A 25,746-nucleotide genomic window follows, 5' to 3' on the forward strand; every position below is an offset into this window, starting at 1 on the left:
TATCCTTAATGATAAATTCGTAGATCTGCAGCGCTCATGCCGGCTTCTTCCCTTCTTGCTTGTAATTATTTTTATACCACTGACGTCAGCTGGCCAAAGAAAGAGGTTCTGCCTCCTGGACAGTTTGCATGTGTGGTTGTTTGAATTTCTGGGGCGAAGACGTGCAATTGCCGTGGACACTCCCGTACGTGGTTCTGTTGTGGCTTTTCCATTCTTAGCTTCACAAAACCTAATGATGGCTGTTCCGTTTCACTCTAAGCTGTGGTTAGGCTGTCCACGTTACCTTATAAAATCTAATTATGCTTGACAGATGGTTCCTTTTGCTTTTGTTTCTTAACTTGGCCTCTCATTATCTCCTTATTGGGCTGGGCTCCTCCTGTGGTCCTGAGCCTGTGACTAAGGCTGTTGAAGGACAGCTGTCCAAGCGCAGGGCCTTCTTGCTCTGTTTTTTCCCCAGACTCTCTGCAGCCAGGCCCTGCTGGACAGGTGAGAGGTATCCATCCTCTGTTCGCTGTCACTTCAGAGGTGTCCAGGCTGAGCTCTGGCAGTCTGTCCTGATGGGAGAGATGCTGTTAGGGTAGCCTGCGGAGCCAGCTCTGCAGATGGGAGCCAGGACCTCCATCCTGACGCTGCCGAGCTCAAACTGGGCTGTGAGTCTCTCATGTTCAGTGACCTGAAGTCTTGAGGTCTGAACGAGGGAGAGGCCAACGTGGTGACTGGAGGAATAGCTCTCTCCAGAGAAAGTTCTGTTTTCACTCTGATTGTCTTTTCCATCATTTGGGGTTAGCAGATGCTAACTAGTATATGTAGGGTGGATAAACTATAAGGTCCTGCTGTATAGCGTGGGGAACTGTATTCAATATCCTATGATAAATCATAATGGACAAGAATATGAAGAACAATATATATGTCTAACTGAGTCACTTTGCTGTGTAGCAGAAATAAGCCCAGCATTGTAAATCAACTATACTTTAATTAAAAAAAAATAAGAATGTTTTCCTGCAGATGAAAACCTCAGTTTCATCTGAGAAAGCCACAAGTGAGGACTTTATTAAAGACCTTAGGCTCACGGACTCCCCCGTCCACCCATGACAAAGCTGCCACTTCACATGTCAGGTGTGCCCCGGGAAGTGGTTCATTTTTGGATGCTTACTTGGTATTTGTGTCAGGAACCACTTCCCTGGTGGCTCAGCTGGTAAAAGCGTCTGCCTACAATGCGGGAGACCCTGCTTTGATCCCTGGGTCAGGAATATCCCCTGGAGAAGGAAATGACAACCCACTCCTGTACTCTTGCCTGGAAAATTCCATGGATGCAGGAGCCTGGTAGGCTACAGTCCGTGGGGTTGCAAAGAGTCGGACACGACTGAGCGACCTCACTTTCATGACGTTCCCCACTGGGGTTGTCTCCTGGTTCCCTGGTGTGGCCTAGTTCCCCAGTGCCTCCGTGAGCCCTCGTCCCTCCTGCCTTCTACTGGAGAGATGTGACTTTGTCGCTTGCAGAGCTGGGCAGGGGCGTGTTTATTGTTCCACCTAAAATCTTCGTTAGCAGTTGAGGAAACTGACACCTTAGAGACGCTGTGATTTTGCATTGGCCCACCCAGTTCAGGCAGGGGCAGGGAAGGGACTTGACTCCTGCTCACCCTGACCCTGGGTTCTGGAAGCATCCTCTTACCAGTGTTCACAAGTGAGCTTTAGATCTGGCCAGTCCTGATCGCCCCAGCTGAAGAAGTTGCTCATTTCAAGCCTCCAGGTGCATCCAGCCTCATTTTTCCACTGTCCCTTCTGTGACCCCATGATTGTCGAGAGCAGCTTTACTGAAACTGAGGGAGGTCTCTAGCTGTGGACGCGGGCATGGACGAGACTCGTTTCTTTAGGTACCCCACCCCCCAACCAGTGCTCACCTACTGACATTAAATGTGCATCCAGGGCACATCCTGGCTTCTGGAGGTGTCCCCGCAGCTGGTCCGCCTAATCCTCTTTGTTGCCCAGCCTCCGTCTTTCTGTCTGACTCCTGCCCTCTCTGTGATAATTCTTGTTTACATGAAGTGCAGCCTCTTTCCTGGGAGACAGAAGGGTTGGGAACCAGCAGTGTCCACTCCCTTTCCAAGCAGGATGAGTCGCGTGGTTTCTGGATCTCCTGTGTCAATTCTTTGGGGCCAGAAGCCTGGGAAACCCAGTCAGAAGCTCCTGTTTTCATAGCAGGTGACCGCTCCTGTTGGTTGACTTCCTGCTGCGTGCGTGGCATCTCAGGAAGCCACCCCCTATTTGTCTTGTGCTGCCCGAGACCCCCGCGCCGCCTGAGACCCCCGCGCCCGGGGCCCCACTCTTGCCCTCCAGGTGCTCACCTCCACTTCCTTCCAGGAGGGGAGGTGTGCTTGCTCAGGAAGCAGGTCCAAAACTCTTGGGGAATCTCCTGGCCCTTCACGTACAGTGCCTGGGACTGACAGTCCTCCTGAGGAGCCGTCCCCTCAGAATTGTCTGTTGGGCTTGTGTGCTGTTCACTTGGGGGTTGCTGAGCATCATCTTCACATCAACTGATGTCCCCCCACCGGAGCCAGGCAGGTTGGGTGAAATGTACCTTATTTTTGTATTTTATCGGACGGCCCCCTCTGTTTGGAGATTGATGAGAGTCTCTGCGTGTCAGGTAAGTAGTCAGTGCATATGTGATGACAACCATGTAAACTCGCTTTCTGTTGATAATTTTAGTATTTCAAAAGGAAGAGCTGTCAGAGGCCGTCATCAGAAATTGTTTTTAGGCATCAGTTGACTTTTGATCTGCCTGTGTCTGAAGTAAAAACAAGGTGTGACCTACGGAGAAGACACTGGAAGGCCCCATGGGATTTTTCCTTTGCAAGCAGAGTGCATCTGTTTTCTTCTAAGACTTTTGCAGCCTGTTTGAAACACAAGCGAATTCAGTTGCCATCCTTCACACTTTGTTTTCTGTGACATGCTGTGACGTAGCATAAAGGCTTACAGATTTAACAGTGATCCAGTCATCCCCACCTCCACCTTTTTGGCGGCGGGGTGGGGTGGGGTGGGCAGCTGTTTGATTGGTAGTCAGTACTCATATCAATACTACAACCTCCTGTCTCTTTTTCTCCCAAAGGGTATATTTCCTGCTTCGTACATCCATCTTAAAGAAGCCATAGTTGAAGGAAAAGGGTGAGTCTGGTCTTGATGTTTAAATGAAGTTGTGCAGTGATTGCATTTGACCTTGCTGCTTTGCGCAGGGCGACTTTGGGGGTTGGACAGTGGGTGCCTTTGATCCAGGGTGACAGGAATTTAGGGAAGGGGGGACTTCTGATCTAGAGCTGTCTACAACATGGCTTTGAGCCTTTAGGGAGTCTTCAGTCAGCACTGGAACCACAGTCAGCCTTATAGAACCCCATGTGGATTCCTGCTTCTTCCTCTGGGAGCCGCCCATCTAGCAAAGGCTGCATACCCCTGCAGCCCTGAATCCATTTTTCTGGAAGACTTTGCAGGATGTGATACAAATTCAGTGGAGAGAGAAGCAACAGTTGCTTGGTTGGGGTATGTGTGAATTTACGTTTTGCCTAATTGTGATGTATGTTTCTTAGAGGTCATAAAACTGATGTATAAGATCATTAAAAGGACATTTGTAGAACAGGAACCCATTAGGCGGGAATGGCAAATGAATAGCCAGGTGTGAACTTGCAGGAAGGAACAGTAAAATGTTTTCCTTTTTTGTCTCTGCTACATCTTTGCACTCCATTAAATATGTAAATGATAAAATTACTAATCATATGATTACTGCATAATCACATCTCTGCGGCTGATTGCGAAATTGCTTTTCCAGGCAGTGTACTTTTAACATATGAGAAGGACTAGGTTAGGCTCTGAAGTTCCATGGTGCATCATTAAAACAAGGAAAATAATTTAGAGGCATCAATGTGATGACCTGTAAGAGGGTCTTTTTCCTACTGAGAGATTGTTTTGTAGGTGAAATTTCAGGGGGAAGTAAAACAAGGAAAGTTTTGAAACTTTTTACCCTAATCTGTGAACAACATTGAATAAAATATTTTCTTGATGTATTTTACATCAGTTTGTATCAGGATCAGTATGGGTGCTGGGCTGTATAGGAATCATTTTTTTTCAATGCCCGTTGATGTACACAGATGGGTGTATGTGAAATGTAACTAGGAAGAGTAATAGAAAAGGGTATAAGGGACTGTGTTGATTCTTGATAAGTACAGTCACACCCTGCCAGACAGATGGACAGGCAGACATTGGGTTAAGACTGCGACCCAGTTGGCAGTTAGTCCAAGAGATGGATCAGACCAATTAAGGAAGGAAGGTAAGAAGGATCCAGAGCGGAGATCAGGACGCAGTGGGTGAAGTGAGGTCCTCTCCACGTGGGAAACTGAAGCCTCATTGAGCTCCAGGTCCCTCCTGGCCAGTGGGAAGAGCCCAGTGGACCTCGCATGGAACTCAAGCTCTGTGAGATGAAGGCAGCCCAGCCGCTGACAGATGTCCTTGCGCTGTGAGTGGAGGGGCTTTATAAGGATGACATCACAGAGCGAAGTGAACCACACTTCCATCAACATCCTCAGTGGGAACCAGTCATGTCCTGTGAGAGAAACTGAAGATGTCCCATCAAAGGCTTGTTCTTAAAAGCGCTCCTGTGAGGGGCGGTCTCCCATCCATCCCTCCCTGGTCCCTGCTGCTCCCGCTGGTGCACGTGGTCAGACCTCTCCAGAGGGACTGACCCTCTCTCATGAACTCCTGTGTTTCTTCCTTGGAGACCCCCCCCAACCCCCCCATCATTGAGTCCTTGCAGCCCTGAATTTCAGTTGCGAGCTACAGTCAGGGTCCTGCCCACAGGTCTGGGCCTCAGGGACCTATTTCAGTGCCCCCTGGACATTGCAGGTTGGTGGGAGCCTTGTCTGTTCAGGGCCTCGGGCCCAGGTGGTCTGTCTTCCCAGGCCACCAGATTCGGTCTCTGACTCAGACCCAAATATTAGGAGTCCTGCTTAGTGCAATGCCTGACCCAGAGCAGGTAACTGGAAAACAGCGGTTCATTGGATAAAAAGCAATGCAGAAATAGTTCAGGAGTCAAGAATAAGGCAAGAGTTAACCTTCTGGGGTGGAGAGACAAGGGAAAGAGGATAATCAGAATTGGGGATCAGGCACCTGTGGACACTGGGAAGCTGTAACCTTGCCCATATTTTGCCAAGGGTAACCGCTTCATGTATTATCACAGAGTGAGTTTTAGGCAGGATGAAAATGTAAAAAAAAAAATTACCTTATCCCAAGCCTGCATTTTAATGCCACGCAGATTGGTGGTAATTTATGGCATCTGTAAAATAGATGGGTACACATATTATGAACACACTTCCCACTTGTCAGACCTTGACGTCCTGATGGGATATTGTGTGCCTCCTTCATCTTACCTTGGTGTGTGAGGTAGACGGCTTCCACGAGGGTAATGTATGAGCGTTCTCGGGCTCTGTACAGAATTACTTGTCGCTCTTAGAGACGGATGAAGACCTCCGTGGGCTCGGTCCTTTTTGTATGTTTTCTCTCCGTTGGCTTCCATATTGCGCGCTATGGCCTGCGTGTGAAATTGGCAAGGTGCCCTTCTTTTTAATGAAGCCTCGACTGTCTCTGCCCTTTGCTTTCCTCCCAGGCAACATGAAACGGTCATCCCAGGCGACCTCCCCCTCATACAGGAGGTCACCACGACCCTGCGAGAGTGGTCTACCATCTGGAGGCAGCTCTACGTGGTGAGAAGACGGGACTCTTGTGGGTTTTTTTTTAATGGGAGGATGATCGCTTTACAGTATTTTGTTGGCCTCTGCCATACATCAGCATGAATCAGCCACAGGTGATTCATTACATATGTGCCCTCGCTCCTGAAACGCCCCCTCCCATCTCCCACCCCATCCTACTCCACTAGGTTGTCCCAGAACACTGAGTTGAGTTTCTTGCGTCCCACAACACATTCCCACTGGCTGTCTGTTTTATATGTGGTAACGGGTATGTTTCTGTGCTGTTCTCTTAATTCGTCCCCCCTCCCCTTCCCCTTCCCTCTCCTCTCCTGTGTCCACAATTCAGTTTTCTACGTGTGTGTCTTCACTGTTGCCCTGCGGATAGATTCATCAGTGCCATCTTTCTAGATTCCATGCGTGCTGTTTCTTCAGTGTCTGAGTCTATGTGACCCTATGGACTGTAGCCTGCCAGGCTCCTCTGTCCATGGGATTCTCCAGGCAAGATTACTGGAGTGGGTTGCCGTGCTCTCCTTCTGGGGATCTTCCCAACCCAGGGATCCATCCCGTGTCTCTTAAGTCTCCAGAATCGGCAGACGGGCTCTTTAACCACTAGCACCAACCTGGGAAGCCACTAGATTCCATATGCATGTGTTAATATATGATATTTGTCTTTCTGACTTACTTCACTCTGTATAATAGACTCTAGGTTTGAAGATGGGATTTTGAATCAGAGCTTAGCAATAGACAATGGTTTTTTTTGAACCTTGCTGAGCCAGAGGTTTAGTTTTCCTTCTTCTGGGACCCTCAGAAGCAGAACGTGTGGGAGCGAGTCTTGCTCGGCAGCCTTGCCCCCGTAGCCTGGCCACCCTCGGGGACTGCGACCCTCCCACCAGCTCTGTGTCATGTGCAGCCGTGCTGATTGCAGTGACGTGGCTGTCGAGGAAGGGGCCGTGGGTTTCACCTTTGCTTGTACTGAAAAGGGAACTGGGCTGCTTTTAGACTTTGGAACACCGACTGAGGCCTCCAGAGCTGGAGTTCCCTCTAAGTTTGTATGTCGATAGTGAAAATGAAAATTTGCTTTTAAACCATCGCAGGTGCATCTTCATGGATGCAGTAGAGGGTGATGGCTGCTATCAGACATTGTTTGCCTGTAGATAATGCCTCTTACCATTTGAAGAAAATGACATAGTCTTCGAGGTCTCAGAGTGTCTGTTTAGACCAAGGGAGATGGTTTCCATTTTGGCTTCGTGTGAGATATCCAGTTCTCTGGATTGTGAAAGAAGCCTTATTAATGCGGCAGGATTGGGGCCCTGACACCTTCCATTTCGTATCCCTCTGGGCCATTTTCTTTGCATGTAAATTCGTATTTGCAGAAGATTACCTTTTTGTTAGGTCTGTATTCCTCTTAAGGGTGTTGATTCCTCATCTGTTGTCAGCGCAAAGCTTGGACACTGGAGGGAAGGTCGTGCGTCAGTTTCTGGGGAACATAGAAGGCTTCTCAGCCCCACAGCTGCTCTCTGGGCAGCCTCATTGCTTTTGATTATACAGTGGTTTCCTATAAATACACAGTAATAAGCAGTTACAGTAATTGTTCATCAAATGTTCTCAAAAACCTACAGGCGTAAAGTTAACCATGAATATTTTGTGTAAATCTGAGCAATTTTGGAGTCGATATTTCATGTTAGCAATTTTTAGACAAAAATATGGCAAAACAAACAGGAGTCGATGCTGACTAATATGTTGGTGGACATGGTTTTAGTCATACAGCTCCTTAACAGACACTCCTAAACCTGGTTTCCTTTCTTTAAAAAAAATCTACCTTTGCCTCTTAGGGGTTTACACTGTTAGGTTTGTGCAAAGCCAAAGAAATACGCTTATTATATATATGTGCACATGTGTTTTTGTTGCTTATAATATTTTTATATGTTCTGTTTCCCTCTGCTCTGTGGCAATAGACAAGTTTAGGAAAATATTAAGGATTTTAGTTATGTGGTAATGCTTTATGAAAATAAACAAGGAGAACTGATGAGGGAAACAAACGTAATTTTAGAATAAACCATTAGTTTTGATTATTTAGTTTTCATTTAAGAAGTCAAGATTATTGGATTTCCTTGCTGGTTGAGTAATTAGGATTTGGTGCGTTCACTGCTAGGGCCCAGGTTCAATCCCTGGTCAGGGAACTAAGATGTTACAAGCCACATGGCATGGCCAATAAATAATAAATAAATAAGAATTTGAGATTAGGATGATACTAACACGGAAAACTCATAGGATGGAAAATAATCTGTTAGGGTGTGATAGGATGAGTGAGTGAAGGGGATCCTAGAAATTCCTAGAAAGAAGGTCAAATGCTATAAAGAGTGGAGGTGTGAAGTTTAGCTATGCAGAGAAGACATTATTTTAAAAGGTAGCAGTGACCACATTTACATTTTTTTTTGGCACCCTGACATTTAGAATTTTGTCTAAATGTCAGATTTAGATAAATCTAAATCTATTTATAGATTTAGTTTTATAAATTTAGATTTATAAATCTAAAACTATTTATAAGTCTAAATAGTTGGATTTCACCTAGGTTTCTGTTCTTGGAAAGAACCACTGGGTTCATTTTCCTTTGGTTAATCCTTCATTTTCTTGATGAATTGTTCTCATGCTGTTGCAAAACTTGCTTTTCTTTGTACCATCAAATCCCTCGAAATATGCAGAAAGTGAGAAGTAGGTGTGAAGTTTGAATCTCATGTGTGTTTCCCTTCTGGTGAAAATGCACCAAGAGCTTGTAGATCCAGATATTGCCTCTTGCAGAAGCCTCTCTGCACGTTCAGAATGCACCACAGCCTAGGGCTTGGTCCTCATGTAGTCAGCTAACAGCCAGGGCTCGGGGTTGAGTTTCTCAGTGCTGAGAATCATCTGGGCGAAGGGCTTTCTGAAGATTCCTTAAGCAAGACCTGTAGGCTGGGCACTTCCTCAGGGAGCTTCAAGGGTTGCCCATTTCTGGTCCAGAGACTGGAAGTTCACGGGCTGGTTTTGGGGCTCCCAGTGCAGATCCTGCCCTGGTCCACTTTGGATGCAGGGCTACATACTCTGGAACGCTGATCTGAATATGGAAGATTGTCCATTGTTTTTATACCTTGTAATCTTTTCATGTGTGATGGGAACCAAATCCATCTAATGTGTTCAGTTCCATGCTAAAAACACCATTAATCCGACATAAACAACAACCACAATGCTCTTTTAAATCAAGAACTTAACGGTTGGTTTTCCCCCCTCGTCTAGCAAGATAACAGGGAGATGTTCCGAAGCGTTCGACACATGATCTATGACCTTATCGAGTGGCGGTCGCAGATTCTTTCTGGAACTCTGCCGCAGGATGAGCTCAAGGAATTGAAGAAGAAGGTCACTGCCAAAATTGATTATGGAAACAGGTTTGTTTGTTCAAAAGATGATTTCATGCTTACATTAACCAAATATAATGGCATCACCGTAAGCCTTTAGGAGACTAAAATCCTATCTTACGACAAACAAGATTTCTAACATCAATATAATGGCACAGTTTTCTTTCTTAAAAGGATGAAGTGTTTTCTATTGCATCCGGAGTTTTCTGAGTCATTGTTGAAACATACTCTCTTCAAGAAGATGGGGTAAACTGTCCCCATCACAGTGATTCCCCCAACAGGAAATTTTCCTTTCTGCTGACGGCATTCGACCCTGAGTCCAGACGTGAGGGTCCTTTGTGTAGTGACAGGCATCAGGCTTCTTTCTGTGGAATCCTATGTTCTGAAAGTTGGAAGAGACCTCAAAGTGCACCTTGAAACTTGAAACCAGTGTAGGGACACCGGATTTGGCAAACAAAAATAAAGCCAGCAAGTCTTTTTTTTCTTTTCTCTGCCATCCTGTGTACGGTTGCATTTGCTCCTCACCATGTCTTCTCACAAGACTTTCAGGATCGGGTGATGCGTGGCCAAGACACAAAAGCAGAATGGTCTCACTCCCCAATGGATTCAAATGAAAACTGGAAATAAAATCAGGTAGAACTCCAAAAGAAGACCTTGGAGGAGACGCAAGCTGAGTTTACAAGGAGCCTCCCATTTGAGGTGGCAGACATGTTTATGCTGTGTCTGGGTCACTGGCATCTTACCATATCACTCTGAGGACATCACTGCTGTCTGAAGAGTCGAGTATGTTTTATCGGGAAGATGATTTTTCTCCATGTGTAAGAGGTTTTCTGCACCAGTGCTTTGGTTTAGTAGTTTTGTGAGACCTTTTGGGAAAAAAAAAATCCACCCCCCTAAATTTGTACTTCTGAGAGATCATATAATTGTTCTACCAGAGTAAGTCTCATGCAAAAGTTCCCTCTTATCGCAGGGCACCGCCCAGCTCTGCTTGAGTGCCCTTAGCAGTGGGGCGCTTACTCACCCATCGAGGTGCATGTTCCAGTGTTGGCATGTCTTCTGCATAACCATCTCAGGCCTTCCAGGTTCTGTAACCAGGAGGAGGCTACGCCCTTTTCTGCTGGATGACTATCTGTTCGTATAATGCCAGAGCTGCAAGAAGCCTTAAAAAGTATGTGGTCACATGATCCCCAGATGCTGGTCTATATCAGAGTCACTTGGAAAACTTTCAAAATGCTGGGACCCACTTCTTAAAATCCTGATTTCTCACGTCTGGAATGCTGACTGGAAATCCCTGTCTGTAAAAATAGACTTGGACCGTGATGGCCAGCAGATTGGGGAACTACTGGTTCAGTCCAACCCCCTCATTTTACGTGTTAGAATATAAAGCTCAGAAAATAGGACAGCTTTGCCTCGAGCCATTCAGCCCAGGGAAGACCTGGAAAAAGGAAAGAAGCATTTTATATAATCAGAATTATAACAATTCTGCTTTCTGGTAATTCAGACTTTCAAGTGTGAAAAGTTTCTAAAAGCTACATTATCAGTAAGCTGTAGTGTTTGGATTAACTACAGGAGGTTTTTGTTTTTTTTTCCCCCCAGAAAGCCAGAGACTTCTGGGTTTAGGATATTAGATGTTGTTGCAATGAAACTCATTTCAAGACCACCTGCTTGAAAACTAAACTTCTGGAGCTTTGATTTTATTTCCTGTTGGAGTATCACATTTTGAACTTATGTCCAGAAACCACCTGCTTAATTTGGCTGTGGGAAGTTACCAAAATACATTATGTCATGGAATAATCTAGTTAGGAAAGGAAGTATTTCCAAACGTGATTTACTACTTGGATAGGAAATGCAGTCCTTAACAAGACAGATTTTTGTCCAAGAAACTCATATCCACCATACACAAGTATAGTGCAGTGGTTCAGCACGACTCACAAAACTAAACCTGCTGATGTGTTATCAGACTCACCCACACAGGGCGTTCAGGTGTGTGACCTTCAGAGAAGAGAAGTAGGGGGTTAGTTCGTCTACATGGAGGCTTTTTTGCAAAGTCAGTTTGTCAACTCTTCGACTTGTAACTGTTAAAAGACATTCTCTAATTGAATTTATCTTTATTTCAAAAGATGTTTTCTTTTGTCTTATGGTTAAAAAAATAAAAAATTTGCTGCTGAGAGTTGGACCATAAAGAAGACTGAGCATTGAAGAGCTGCTGCCTTTGAACTGTGGCTCTGGAGAAGACTCTTGAGTCCCCTGGACAGCAAGGAGATCAAACCAGTCAATCCTAAAGGAAATCAACCCTAAATATTTACTGCAAGGACTGACGCTGAAGCTGAAGCTCCAATACTTTGGCCACCTGATGTGAAGAGCCGACTCATTGGAAAAGACCCTGATGCTGGAAAAGATTGAAGGCAGGAGGAGAAGGGAGTGACGGCGGATGAGATGGTTGGATGGGATCACCAACTCGATGGACATGAGTTTGAGTGAACTCTGGGAGATAGTGAAGGACAGGGAAGCCTGGCGCACTGCAGTCCATGGAGTCACAAAGAGTCAGACACAACTTAGTGACTGAACAACAATAGATTTTCAATAAAAAGAAAAGTCCCAAAGGCAAAGTAACAGGCATCTGTGGTTAAGATCCTCATGTCTTATTAAAAGAAAAACAGAACACACCACCGTTAGTAAAACTCTTGGTTTCTTACTTTATATAGTCACCTTTGTGTATTCTTTAAATAAAATCGTGATAAAAACCACCTAACGGGAAATGGAGAGATTGTTGCCAAAAAACATTTCCAGATATAGGATGGACAGATTTATCAGCCAGATGCTGCCTGTGTATTAAGTTGGCCACTACATTTAGCCATCTGGCCAGAAAGTTTTCTTAACATTGCTGTGGATGACTTCCATATGTTCCATGTTGAAACAGTAGAATGTCTTTATTGAAAATCTTCTGATAGGCTAATGAAGGGATTAGAACTGACTGTAGGTAGAAGGAAAGTAGTGCCATGGAACCTACCAGAGGAAGTGGTGAGTGTTTCTCTGCTTCAGCTTTTCCTCCTTCCCACCTCTCCCCAACCTCCAACTGTATATATATTTGGGTATATGGGTGTGCATGTGGCTGTGTATACATACCACAAATTTATATACATACACACCCCCAGTATGTGCATAGCATGTGTGTGCTTAACTGTCCATATTGTTCATGTAGTAATTAGCAACAGACATTTCATTTGGGCTTTCTAGATCTGTGAGTAAAAGTCACTATAGCAATGGAAGTCACATTTGAGTAATTTTTTTTTTTTTTAATTCCAAGGGCATACATTTTAAGTTAAAATGACAGTGACCTCGCAGAACTATGTTTCCTGATACTGTGAGAGTAACCCTGACTTTTGATTTCATCTTGCTCAGTTGCTAGGACTGAAGTTTGTTGGTGAAGTTCTGACTTCTTCTTGTTCTAGAATCCTTGATTTGGACTTGGTAGTGAGAGATGAAGATGGGAACATTCTGGATCCAGAACTAACTAGCACGATTAGTCTTTTCAGAGCTCATGAAGTAGCTTCCAAACAAGTGGAGGAAAGATTGCAAGAAGAAAAAGTAAGTTCAGCTCTCTCTAACATGCCATTTACACCCAGGGTACCTTTTCTCAGTAACAATTTACAACATTAGTGAAACATCACCAGGGAAGCTCAGGATTACATTAGCTACACCATGAAAAGGCCCAGCTTCAGCATGTATTTCAGACAGTGATGGATGGAAGGGAGCCCAGCATCAAAACATGCTGCGGATGTCTTGAAGGCTTTTCATCCCTTGAGTGGGGACAGGATTTTAATGACACTGACTTTGTGGTCTTAACCCATGGGCAACAGCACTCCATTCTGCATTTCCTCTTTTATAGGAGTAGGAGAGGGGTGTGTCTAAGCTTGATGAGGGCAGGGAACATGCATCTTACTGATCTTTTTTGTCTCCCATGGCCATTAATGGTAACCTTGTATGTAGTCAATACTCAGGACGCAGTCGGCTGATTGAGTCATCCATTCATTCAGCAAGTGCTAAACGTCTCTGGTGCGCCAGGTCCTGAGGCCATAATGATGAATAACACAGAGATGTCCTCAGAGAGTGTGACCTGATGGGAGAATCAAAAGTTGAATAAGCAACTGCGCATGTAATCTCCATTCTGATTGATTGATTAGGGCCCTCAATGTTTTGTATCTGAAGTAAATACTCAGCACAACTTCTCACGGTACTGGGATCATCGCCCCGGGCATGTGCTTTTGAGCTGGGGCGCTTGACAACATCAAGGAAGATGCTGCATGAAGGGCTTTGCTGTGTTATTGCAACTGGTTTCGCGTGGTTTTCTGTTCTGCAGGGGATGAACAGAGCAAGCGTCAGCCACGAGTGTTGCTCGTGTCACCTTTCTGTCCTCTTGTTTTGTTTCCACTGACAGTCTCAGAAGCAGAACATAGACATTAACAGACAAGCCAAGTTTGCCGCCACGCCTTCCCTGGCCTTGTTTGTCAACCTCAAGAACGTGGTCTGTAAAATAGGAGAAGATGCCGAGGTGCTCATGTCTCTGTACGACCCTGTGGAGTCCAAGTTCATCAGGTCAGTGACGGCCCCTGTTCTTCCTCTTTGGTCACTGCTGGGAACGTGGCCTCAGAATCACCCCCAAAGTCTCCCTTTTGTGGGGAGCCCTTGGGACGATCAGCTGGCCAGACTTCCCCCAAGCAGCTGGAGTCTGGGCCAGGAGCAGCTTTCCAGCAAGGACGTGGATATTTGATCGTAGAGTTGGAATCCTGTAATGTTTTCAAAACCTGGCAACTGCATGGCTTAAGGACTGAAGTCTTGCTTCCTGTTCTGTCTTTATGGGATGCTTTGTTTGTGGGCCCCCCTCCCCACTCCGCATTGCTCTCATCCCAATGTTGCCTTTTCGAGCTTTGGTTCTCTGTGAATGTCATTTCTGGACCTTTGACCTACTATTATTTCTCCAAGGTGATTGGATGGGACACAGTGTCTTGATTGGTGCCTGCCACATAAAGGCTGTCTGTCAGTGAATATGTGTTGAATAAAATATTGTGAATCCAGTCTCTGTCATTTCTCATGTCTCATGTTCTGTCTTTCCTAGTTCTTGTTTTTGTTCCTTGGTATAATTTTCTCTTTGTCCATATGGAAAAAGTATGGTTTGGACTGTGTGTGAAGTAAGTGTGTGTGTGTGTGTGTATGTGTATAAAGCTCCAGAATCTTCACTCATATTATTGAAAATTTAAGAACTTAGTATATGGCAGAAAACAGAACAAATTTCATTGCCACTTCTGATAAAGACTTTATTTCTTCTTGTCATAGGATTTCATATGTATTTTTAGGACGTGTTTGGCTTATGGCAGGCTTGAAAATCATCATGAAGTTTTACTTTGAATAAATAGTGAATTTGAGACTGTAGTCATTCCAAATGAACAAGTATGCTTTTAATAAAAAAACTTTTAACGTATACACACTACTCTGTATAAAGTACACTGTACTTGGACCTACTGTATAGCACAGGGAACTATATTCCATGTCTTATAATAAACTATAATGGAAGAGAATCTGAAAAAGAATTTATATATGAATAACTGAATCGCTGTGCTTTACACCTGAAACAAGCACAGCATTGTAAATTAATTTTTAAAAAATTGTTAAAAATATAATAAAAACTATGAAATGCCATCTGCAGATAGGTCCTTTCGGGTTATAATCCTGGACATCCGAACTGAAAACCTCAGGGATTTTGTACGGGCAGACCTTGAGTACTATGCTGTATGGAAATTACTTGTATGTCAATGGCAGAGCTGCTCTATCTGATGTGGTTGCTATTTCTGAACCCATGCCATTGTCTGCATAATGGACCTCCATGATGTTAATTAAAAGTCACAGAGGATGTACATTTGGTTCCCTGTTCTGTTTGGAAAATTAATTTGCTTTTATTTCTTTTTTTTTTTCAAGTGAAAACTACCTGGTTCGCTGGTCAAGTTCAGGATTGCCTAAAGACATAGACAGATTACATAATTTGCGAGCTGTTTTCACTGTAAGTGCATCCAAAGATGTTCCTTTGAATTGCTCACCATTCTAATGACTGTTTTTAATGACCCCTGTCTGACTTGTCACCACCCTGGAGCGTGGGTCCTTGGGATGCCGGGACTGCTTGTTAATTTCCTGTAATAACGTAGCTGCCCAGAAACCTTCTGGGTCTCTAGTCACCCTTTGAGTCCCCATGACAAAGATGTACTACTCCATGATGTTGAGTATGTCTTTTAAACTTGGATCTTAAATTCATTTAGTGCGGATTGACTTTTGTGATTCAGCTGCTCTTTGTCTTGTGAATCACTTATTATAAAAACTGGTTGGAAGAGAAGAGTGGCAATCTATCTTTCTACCGTCTGTTGCAATTGAACCTGCCTTGAGTAGCGCTTCTCCACAGTAATTTGTGGAAATTAATATTTCCAGGACCTGGGAAGCAAAGATCTGAAAAGGGAGAAGATCAGTTTTGTGTGCCAGATCGTCCGCGTGGGCCGCATGGAGCTGAGGGACAATAACACGCGGAAGCTGACCTCGGGCCTGCGACGGCCTTTCGGGGTGGCCGGTAATCCATTTCCTTTCTGTTCCCGAAGGCTCTCGAGACCAGCACCTCTGCTCTGAATACGAGCTGCTGTTGAATACTGGGCCGTGGGCCGCTTGGTGTATAAGCTTGTCTGTTGGAGAGAAGAAACTTGTGTTTGTTCTTCTCCGTGAGGGTTCACGGCGACACGTGGCTCGGGGTCTTTGTCCCACCAGCTTCGGGCGCAAATCCCGTCCTTGATAGGACAGTGGACCCCGCGTCCTGGCGGAGACCCTGACCCACATGCCCCACATACTCCTCCTGGAGGGAAGCTAGTCACGGAGGGTTGCGGTGTTTCTGACCTGGTGATGGACTGATTTAGGAATGAATCTGCACAGAATAGGCCAAGTGATGAAGAGGCAGAAGGAGAAGAAGCACAGAGGACAGAGCTCTCTTCACATAGGGGCTTTTTTCTCTGCGGACATGTGCTCTATTTTGTTTTGTTTTTGGTGACGATGCAGGAAAAGGGAGAGAAATCGGCCGTCTCTGCAGAAGGACAGGAAAGTGTCCCTGGGAAGTCCTTGTTAGCTGACCTCTCAGTGTCACTCTCATTTTTCACAATTTGGGAAACGATGTTCCCTCACGATTAGATGGCTGCCGTTTACTGCACAGCCTTCTATTTCTCGTCCTTTTTGTGATTCTTGGGGTTTATATACATACGTGAGAAAAACTCTTCCTTTCTGATACATCACTGGATTTCTTGTTTCAGCGGCAATGGAGGGGTTCTTTATCTGCATCACCAGGAAGCTCAGGGCTTTCATTATTATGTTGAGTTTCGTTTTGGCCTCTTTTAAGGGTTTCCCCAGTGGCTCAGCAGGAAAGAATCCACCTGCAGTGCAGGGGACCAGGAGACTCGGGTTCAATCCCTGGGTCGGGAAGACCCCCTGGAGGTGGTAATGGTAACCCACTCAAGCATTCTTGCCTGGACAATCTCATGGACTGAGGAGCCTGGTGGGCTCCTGTAGGGTTGCAAAGAATCGGACAGGACTGAAGTGACTGAGCACGCATGCATGGCTCCCTTTAAACAGACTTTTTAGGGCAGTTTTAGGTTCAGAGCCAAAGTGCCCAGTGGGGATGAGATGGGGAGCGGGCAAGTGATCTCTTACCGCCCACGTTCAGCCCAGAGGGGTGGCTCTCCTGAGTTGTGGGCTGGTGTGTTGCTATAGATGCTACGTAAGGACCTGAGCATTCTGCTTATGTATTTCCCAACTTGCTACTCGTATCTCCACTCCGAGAGGGAGGGAGTAAATGTCATCGTGCATTGTGGTCATGGTACATTTTGGGCACAAGAGGTACATATTTTAAGGCAGTGATTCTCAGTCCTAAGTATATTTCTCATATACACTTAGATACTCATATACACAGTCCAGGGAGCTATTAAAACATATTCTTGCCTAAGTACCCTGTGCCTGTCCTTGACCTTGGATCTTTGTGTCTCTTCTGACTGTTGGCAGAGGATGAGCCCCTGCAAACAGTTGCTGTGCATCTTGGCCACCTGGATGCTCAGTGCCAGGTTGCTGTGAGCAGGCTGTGGGGAAGCGTCGCTCTGAGCTGACCTGGCCCTTTGCCCCGGCCTCGTGCTTCTCATCACTTCTCATCGTGCCTGCCCGCCTTCCTGCCTTTGCTGTCCCTCCTCCGTCAGCAGCATCCCGATGTCCCCTTCCTTCTGCCCCTGCATCCTGGGATGTCACATTTCTGGGCTGTTTAGGTCCTCCTCCGTCACACACCCATAGTGACTATGTATGGCTGGACGCTTGGCTTCCTTATGATGGACCCTCCTACCTGAAAATAGAAATACCTGGGTTCTCGGATTGGAGGTGATGCCCCCAAGTCCTTTACTTCTTCCTTTGACAGCAGGAACCTTTGAATGCTCAAAATCCTAACCACAGCAAGACCAGTGAGGGAAGGACATGGTGATGGGCAATTTCAATGCCTTCTCTGCTGAGTTCTGGGCTAGGGGAGCCCCAAAGGGACTGTCAGTCCTAGAAAGTAGCAGAACTAAGGCAGCTTTCAATTTACTGGTGCTCAGACCAAGGGTGTGTTTCTTGCTCACATGCTGCCTTCTTGCCAGTAGTTGCTGGGCCCCTAGATGTGTCCAAGGCTAGAGACTAGGGAGCTTTGACGAGAAAGCTGGACCATCGTGGGGCCTCATAGTCGGCTGGTGAGATGAGCCCCATGGTAGCAGAGAGGTCTGTGGATGCAGGAAGGTGGCTTACTGCAGACTGGGCTGTGGGAGATGGCTTCCTGGCTACAGACTCACTCGTTATGGCCCATATAGAGCAGGTTGTCTGAGATGCTGCTGCAGATGCCGAAAGACTGATTGGACTGGGGCTCAAACAATCACTGTGTGTGATGGTTTGGAACTGGCGGTCAAGATGTGGTCTTGGGCATAGGAGCATCTTAACATTAGGTGGGATGCTTCTGTTCCCCCTACAGAACACTTTTCCCTTTTTTTGGGTGGAAGGGGAGTGGTAGAGATGGAAATTGCCCATATTTAGTATTTGGTTGTATGTCATTAGGGAAGGGATTGTGCACAAGGAGATACCTGGGACTTGTTGCTCACTTACCTGCAGTCAGGTAAGGAGGCTGAGCAGAGACAGAGCCTGTGTCCAGCACCCTGGGCTGTTCATGGGGTTCTTCACTGTGTTGGTCTGAGCTGGGGCTTTGGAGATATTCTAGCCACCAGATTTTGGGCGAATTCGTTTAGGTCTTTGAGTCTAGTTTCTTCAACTGTAGAGGAGGTAAGTGTGAGGATTAGATGTCAAGTGTTTCTTGAAACACTGTCCACAGATGCCAGCACAAGGTGGCTAAACCGTCGCCACGTTACGACTACTTCCTTATTCGGGGGCCGGGAGACTGACATGAGGCTGCAGAACGGTGCTGCCCAGAGAGGTCACCCTGCCCTAGGTGGCTCTTTTGACATAAATGCATGAAATCAAAGTAAAAATTCAGTCCTTCCATCACACTTGCCATGTTTCACATGCCGCTTGTGATAGAACATTTCAGTTTCAACTTCCCTGGTGGTCCAGTGGTTAAGAATCTGCCTGCCAGTGCAGGGGGACACAGGTTTGATCCCTGGTCTGGGAAGATCCCACATGCTGTGGAGCAGCTAAGCCCATGAGCCACAAGTACTGAGCCCCTGCTCCACCGTAAGGGGAGCCCACGCGGTGAGAAGCCGGAGCGCTCGAGAGGCAGCTAGAGAGCAGCCTCTGCTCACCGCAACTGGCGGAGGCCTGCAGGCGTCAGTGACCACCCAGCACAGCCGAAAATGAAGTAAAGAAGTCAATAAGTAAAGAAAAATAGAGTATTTACTCATCTCACCAAGTTCTGTTGCAGAAAAGAAGCTTCATTGGTGCCAGTTGGTTAATAGAGGAATTTGTTAAATGGAGCTTTGCTCTTTAAGCCTCAACCCTATTTGGGCAGGTTGGGTAACTTAATTGGTCTTTCCAATGTAGAAATGCTTTAAACTTGAATATAGAAAAAAAATTCCACTGGTCAGTTCATGCTTTTTTGGTCAGGAGACATTCTGAAGTTCTTTTGTTTGTTTTCTGTAACGGCAACCTTTAAGCACAACCATCTCTTTTTTTCTTGTCTCCAGTGATGGATGTAACGGACATAATAAATGGAAAAGTAGATGATGAAGACAAACAGCACTTCATTCCCTTTCAGCCGTAAGTATGGGACAAACCAAGTGCTTAACCCCATAGAATATGGAAAATGTGTGTTTGTAATAGTTATCTTTATAATTCAGTTTATAAATTCAGCACGAATAGGAATTGATTATTTTATAATAAAGAGACGTCTTAGTCTTTTAGTGCAGGGCGTTTTTGCAGCCATAAGAAACCTGGGTCAAAGGTCATGGTCTTGAGGTAGAAGGTTTTACGTGTGATCCCAGACTTGGCTTATCACGTAGGACACGCAGAGTTACAGTTCCTCTCTGGACGTGAACAACTCCTTACATCACGGATGAACTGAAAGTATTCACATTTTCAAAATACAGTACTTCAAATTCATCACCACAAGTTGCTGTCTTCCAAATAAAAAACGAAACAAAATAAGACTGAATTCTTTTGTAAAGCGAGAAAGAATCCTTGTAATTTTTCTGTCCCTGGGTTGCTTCAAGTGGACGCTGCCTGTGCTTGCCGTGTTTAGAGTTTATGTAGCTCTGACCCGAAGTCTGTCGAGAGGCGTGGCGAGCTTGGAAAGCACTCCGGGGAGCTTCATTAAATTGACTCTCCGATTTGAAGGCAGTTCCCGTGGAAAAGGTTGAAACAATTGGTGTTATTTCCCAGGAGATTAAAGCCAGAGAGGGCACTTGGATAATGGTCTGTAGTCCCTTCAAGGGCACTTCTCCGCCTCACAGGAGGTGGGGAGAGAGGAGGAGGAATTTGAGTGGTTTAGGTTAATTGCAAGAGGCGGCTTCCTCCTGGCGGTGTGAAACCTTAGAGGAGCAAATGATAAATCGAGTTAGAGTGACCTGTCATTGTGCCCTGCGTTCTTGTCTTTTCTCCTCATTTCTGGTTTCTACTTGATTCCGGGCTTGAGAGAAATTTTATTTTAGGCAGTTTGGGTTGTTTTCAGGTGCTGACCACGGGAGTTTGGAGGCCCGTGACGCTGGTGGGTGGTGGGAGGAATCCTGTCCTGGGAGGTGGGATGGGAGGGCAGGAGGCTTCCTGTCTGCGTGATGGACCACGCTCTTAGTCCCAGGCTGGAGAAGCACGTGTTCCAGGTGGAAACGAGTGGTTCCTTCGCAGGCAGGTGATCTGTTCAGACAGCATCCCCAGGCATGGCTCAGTAGAAATTTAGAATAACAGAAAACCATCAGTGTGCTCTAAAGTGGGGTTCACATTTGTGTATTTCACCCCCACAACTGGAGGCAAAGGTTTGTTGTGGCTTCATTGGTTTAGAGCTATTCTTCTGTGCAACTCTAACCACTAGCTACATGTAACCATTTGAATTCATGAAAATTAACTGAAATCAGATATTTCCTGCCTCCATCACAGTGGTCCCATCTAAAGCCTTCAGGACCACAAGTGGCTAGTGGCTGCCAGATCGGTCAGTGCTGATGGAGGACATTCCTTTCATCATGGAATGTTCTGTTGGGTGGTGATATTAATACTTTGGAATCACAGCCAGTGATGAGAGTTACAGAGGGAGCTTGGTTCTACAGAATCTGGAAGTTGGTTTAGTAAACAAGGGGAACATCATCTTGGAATATGAGTTGATATTGTGGTAATAAATAAAGCACACCAGTATGAAATGATAATAAGTTGCCCATGAGAAAAAAAGTGCAGCCCAGTACTGTTTAGAATCCCGTTTAGATATTAGACCTCAGAGTTTCTTCATGTCCAAATGAACCACTGCGTTAAAATTACCTGTTCCCTATTAGTGTCTTATGAGAAAAGTCAAAGAAAAATTTTGTTTTGAGTTATGGTTTGAAAAGTGAGGGGGTTATCAGTTTTAGACTCACTAATCTAAATTTTACTGGGACATGTTATGACCTCCTTGAGATGGCAGGTTGCTGCCGGCTTTTTCTGTCTTGTAGTGAAATGTCCACTTTAAAAAAACTACATGTTCAACTCGCATTGTAGTTTGTGACTTCTTGCTCCATTAAGGGAAGACTGATATCCAGATTCATATGTTCAGTGTTAGAAACAAAAGAGAAGCATGATTTTAATAGCAAAATAAGTAGTGAAAGTAGTTCTTTGGGAAATGCCATGCTAATGAAACCCATTTTTTGCTCCATTAAAACTGATTTATTATATCACAGGGTAAGTTCTACGGGAGGAATCATAGTGTACATTTCTCTTTCTCTCTCTGTCTTTTTTAACGTGGGGAAGTAAATGAAAACAGCCCTCAGCTCCCTTGAGTCATGTGGGCTCCCAGGATAAATAACACTTGTCCTGTTTCTGGAAATCATTTTAAACATTATACACTTATCTTCTTGCTCACTGCATGTTGTGCTTGGCTGTGCTACATGGTATTTCTCTTTGCCCATGTCGCCTGTTTGTATTTATTTTCTCAGTCCTGGTACACCTTCTGTCAAAAGCTCCTGATCCATGAGTCCCCCAAACACTGATGATTTATATTCATAATTGTGTCAGAGTTTTAACTCCTCAGACATGGTTGTTGTGTTCTCGAAAGACTATGCCATTGTTTTCACATTTAATTATTTTAGGCTATGTTGAGTACATAGTCTGATGGAGCAGGGTATGTACTCAAGCTTCCCAAGCAATTGGGTCCGAGGGATCTTTTTTTTTTTATCTTAATTTTGCTTTTCCCTTCAAAGCACCCACCGCTTGACCTATGCGATAAGGTCAGGAATTACTGAAATAGAAGAAATGGTCATAAACATCCCTTGGGATTAAATGCTGTTCAGTCATGTTGCTTTCAGATCAGTTCCCTTTTTGTAAATTATCTGGTAGGCATGGAGTGTAGCTCTGGTGCACCCTTATTTCCTGGGGATGGAGTCGACTGTTTGCTTTACTTCTCTTGCGTGGTTCAGCATTTTCCTGATCGATGCTCTTCCCTGTCTCTCTTGTCACCTATCCTGTCCTTTGTCGTGCGTTGACTCATGACGACTCTCTCCCACACTTGGTGATGATGCTCTCTGTTCCCTTGTTACCGTCACCCATGGGTCCCTGTACCCCTTTGTCTCCTGTGGTCTTGCTCGTCCCGTGCCCTCCAGGCTCGCGTTGGACGACGCCATTCGACACAAGCCGCTGAACATGTCATCCCGTTTTTCACCCAGGGTGGCAGGGGAGAATGACTTCCTTCAGACTGTTATAAACAAAGTCATTGCTGCCAAAGAAGTCAACCACAAGGGCCAGGGTACGTATTCTATGGTTTTGTTCCTCTAAGTGTCCATTTGCATGAGCCTGGGAATATAGTGTGTGGTTTGAATTTTAGTTTGATGATGATCATGACGTTGGGGATGATGGTGAGAATCGTGATATTGATGATGATGATAATAATGGTGGTGGATGAAAACCGTGATGGTGATGATGACAACAATGATCATGGTAACGGCAGTGATAATGGTGGTGATGATCACAATGATAATTCTGGTGATGACATCATGATGATGACAGTGATATTGATAATATTGATGATGGTAATGGTGATAACAGTGATACTGATGATGGTGATGATGGTGATGATGATACTGATGATGCTGATATTGATGCTGATGACGATGCCGATAGCAAAGATGACAATGATGATTACAAAGATACCGATGATGGTGATGCTGCTGACGCTGATAATGGTGGTGGTGTAGGGTAATGGTGTTTACTAATTGTCCCTGATGTACATACAGCCTGTGAGGCTTTCCTCACTGGTCATCTTTGTAAGCACTACAGAGAACCAAGCTCCTGGATGAGAGAACATCGACTAGGATACAAATACTAGGATCCTAGGATTAAACGCTTGGAAAGAGCCCAGAGTTGATGGGCCTGGAAGCAACTCCTTTGTCTTCCTCAGATGTCTCCAGCCATCTCCGCTGTTAGAACACTTGAGTGACTTCAGCAGAGAATGAAATAGCTACCCCCTGCCTGTGGTTTCACCTTGCTGTTTAGAGACACACAGACATTCAAAATAGCCCAGCTCCCTGTGTGCGCTGTCCTCGCTGCTTTTTCCTCCCTTGTGTTGTGAGCTATGCACTGCCATGATGTTTGGTGGGGCTTCCCCACTCCATACCCCTGAGAGAGTGGTTCCGTTTTGCAGACCAGTTCCCCTTCAGCTTTGCAATCGAGGGGATTTCTCCTCCCTTGCTCGCCTGGCCTGCAGTCATCGTTCTTAATCCCACACTGACAAGTTTCCCAGTGGCTGACCTTCTGTTGGCAGAGGCTATGAATCAATCACCTTGGGCTGGTGGCAGGTGGCACTCGCCTGGCCGGGAGGGCTGCTGAAAAACAAGTGTTTGCTGAGGCCCTGCCTCCAGCCGGAGGGGAAGTCACCTTCAGAGTTGCCCAGGCCTGAGACTGGTGGGACGATCCACTTGTTAGTCCTTGATTAGAGGCAGGCTTGGCATGAACTCCGTGGGGCTCAGGTGAATGGACCTGCTTCTTTGTCTGGTTACCTTACATCACTAGACTTTTAAGAGATAATTATCTGGATTCTTTTCCCATTGTTCTGAGGGAGAGTGTGAATCAAGTCTGAAAAAGTTCTGCAGGAATTAGCTGCTCCTGTCCCTCTGGGGGACTTCCTTTTGGTTTGAACCACCATCCCCCACCCCCGGAAAACAGCAAAACCAACACCTCAGCCCAAAACATTAATGAACCGTGTCCTCTGTAGACAGAGCAGTTTTCAGCTGACCCAGGGCCCGTCTTCTCATCAATTACCAGCCCTCCTAATTTGCACTTTAATTGAAAACCACGGAGAGGTCCAATTAAAGCTGTTTGATTGGAGTCACTCTGGGGCGGGGTCCCCAGGCCTCTGGCTCCTCTTGCAGTGTCATCAGAGTTTTGATCCACTTTTATTACAGGGTCACCTGGGAAAAGTGGAGACTGGTGGCAGGCCAGCTGGAACTTGCTTAAAAAGAGGACCAAGCCCCACCTCTGTCAGTCTTACTGTTACTGTGGCCAAGATCTGTGTCACAGAGATGGTCTCAGGCCAGGGTCCCCGATTCCTTGGACTTCTTGGGGAGGAGGGGTGGTTTCAGGTCATGGTAAGAGCTAAGTGACAAGGGCCTTGACTGCTTGCACATGGACCATTGTGGCTTCCTGAACCAAGCTGACCTTGGGCCATGTCACTAGCTCATGTTGGCCTTGAAACAGAAGTGATGGGGTGACATTTTTCCAGGGCTCACTCGCAGGCCTATTTCAGTGCTTTCCAGGGAGAGCTGGGCAGGGCCCAGTAAATGCAGCACAGAGCAAGCTGCAGGGTCTCTGGGGTTTTGCCCAGCGGAGCTCCTATTTCCATCAGTGGTGACCCCTTGAGTCACAGTCAAGTGCATGGAGCCATGGAAAGGACTTGGAGTAACATGACCTGTCTCTTTCGTACTGGCCTCCAGGCTTTGGCCTACTTTAGGTTTGTATCTACATCTTTCCTTTTCACAGTGGACAACATCTTTTCTATTTAGCCCAAGTTATTCTTAACCCTGGACCCAGAGGTCCTGGTATTTTACCTGGACATTGAATCCTCATGTCCGTCTAGCCATCTACGCCTATTGTTTGAAATGCGTGCATGCCTGCCTGCTAAGTTGCTTCATTTGTGTCCGACTCTGTGACCCCATGGACTGTAGCCTGCCATGCTCCTCTGACCTTGGGATTCTCCAGGCAAGAATAGCGGAGTGGGTTGCTGTGCCCTTCTGCAGGGTATCTTCCCAACCCAGGGATCGACTCCTTTTGAAATACAGCATATGCTAGTTCCCTTTGTGTTTAGTTACTCTGGTTAAGCAAAAGTCAACCTAAAATACACTTTTCCTTTGAAAATTGGCCTCATTTCCTCCTCTGAGGAAAGGGTTCTAAGCCTAGCATAAACAGGAAAATTTAATCTGTGTTTAAATTATAACAAGCTGTGTCACCTAGTTATCAGTTTATCAATGAGTTGAGCAAGCTGGTACTGATGTTATCTTCTGATGGACTGGGGATGGGGGGCGGTATCCTGCAGAGCTGGGCAAGCAGGCCAGGCCTCCGAGGACTCAAGGATGGGGAGACCCTGACCTGCCTCCTGAGAGTGACCCTTCCACCCCCGCCAGGACGGCATGTCCTTGAAAACAGCTGACAGAGCCCCTGCTTTGTCTCCTGCCTTTGACTTTGTTACCTGTCGGCTTTCTCTCCTCTTCTTGTTTGATTGCTGTTCCAGGAGTGTTTTATACAAAATGAGTCAGCTTTGTGGAGGGAGGGAGGGCGGGCGGGTGGGCAGGGCTCACAGGGTCACCTGTGCTCTCTCCTGGGCATCCTCGCGTCTTGTTTCGAGGGGTTGGAAGTCCTTGTTTGCCCCTTGGAGAAGGGGGTTGGTTGGCAGGAGTCCCCGCTTTGCTGTGACATTGTGAAACAGA

The 25,746-nt window shown here is 45.8% G+C and overlaps 1 protein-coding gene across 2 annotated transcripts in view; it reads left to right on the top strand.

The window, feature by feature from the left end:
* The window catches only part of DOCK1 (dedicator of cytokinesis 1), a 545,853-nt gene that overhangs the window by 65,042 nt on the left and 455,065 nt on the right, over window positions 1-25,746 (top strand). The window contains exons 4-12 of one of the 2 annotated variants that reach the window (XM_070470415.1): window positions 3,107-3,162; window positions 5,648-5,744; window positions 9,000-9,148; window positions 12,571-12,706; window positions 13,557-13,714; window positions 15,092-15,173; window positions 15,593-15,728; window positions 19,342-19,414; window positions 22,432-22,574. In XM_070470415.1, coding sequence (XP_070326516.1) covers window positions 3,107-3,162; window positions 5,648-5,744; window positions 9,000-9,148; window positions 12,571-12,706; window positions 13,557-13,714; window positions 15,092-15,173; window positions 15,593-15,728; window positions 19,342-19,414; window positions 22,432-22,574 — 1,030 coding nt within the window. The remainder of the gene's footprint in view (window positions 1-3,106; window positions 3,163-5,647; window positions 5,745-8,999; window positions 9,149-12,570; window positions 12,707-13,556; window positions 13,715-15,091; window positions 15,174-15,592; window positions 15,729-19,341; window positions 19,415-22,431; window positions 22,575-25,746) is intronic. The other variant, XM_070470416.1, reaches the window with a different exon arrangement.

This window comes from Odocoileus virginianus, chromosome 7, assembly GCF_023699985.2.
Source record: "Odocoileus virginianus isolate 20LAN1187 ecotype Illinois chromosome 7, Ovbor_1.2, whole genome shotgun sequence".
Lineage (NCBI taxonomy): Eukaryota > Metazoa > Chordata > Mammalia > Artiodactyla > Cervidae > Odocoileus > Odocoileus virginianus.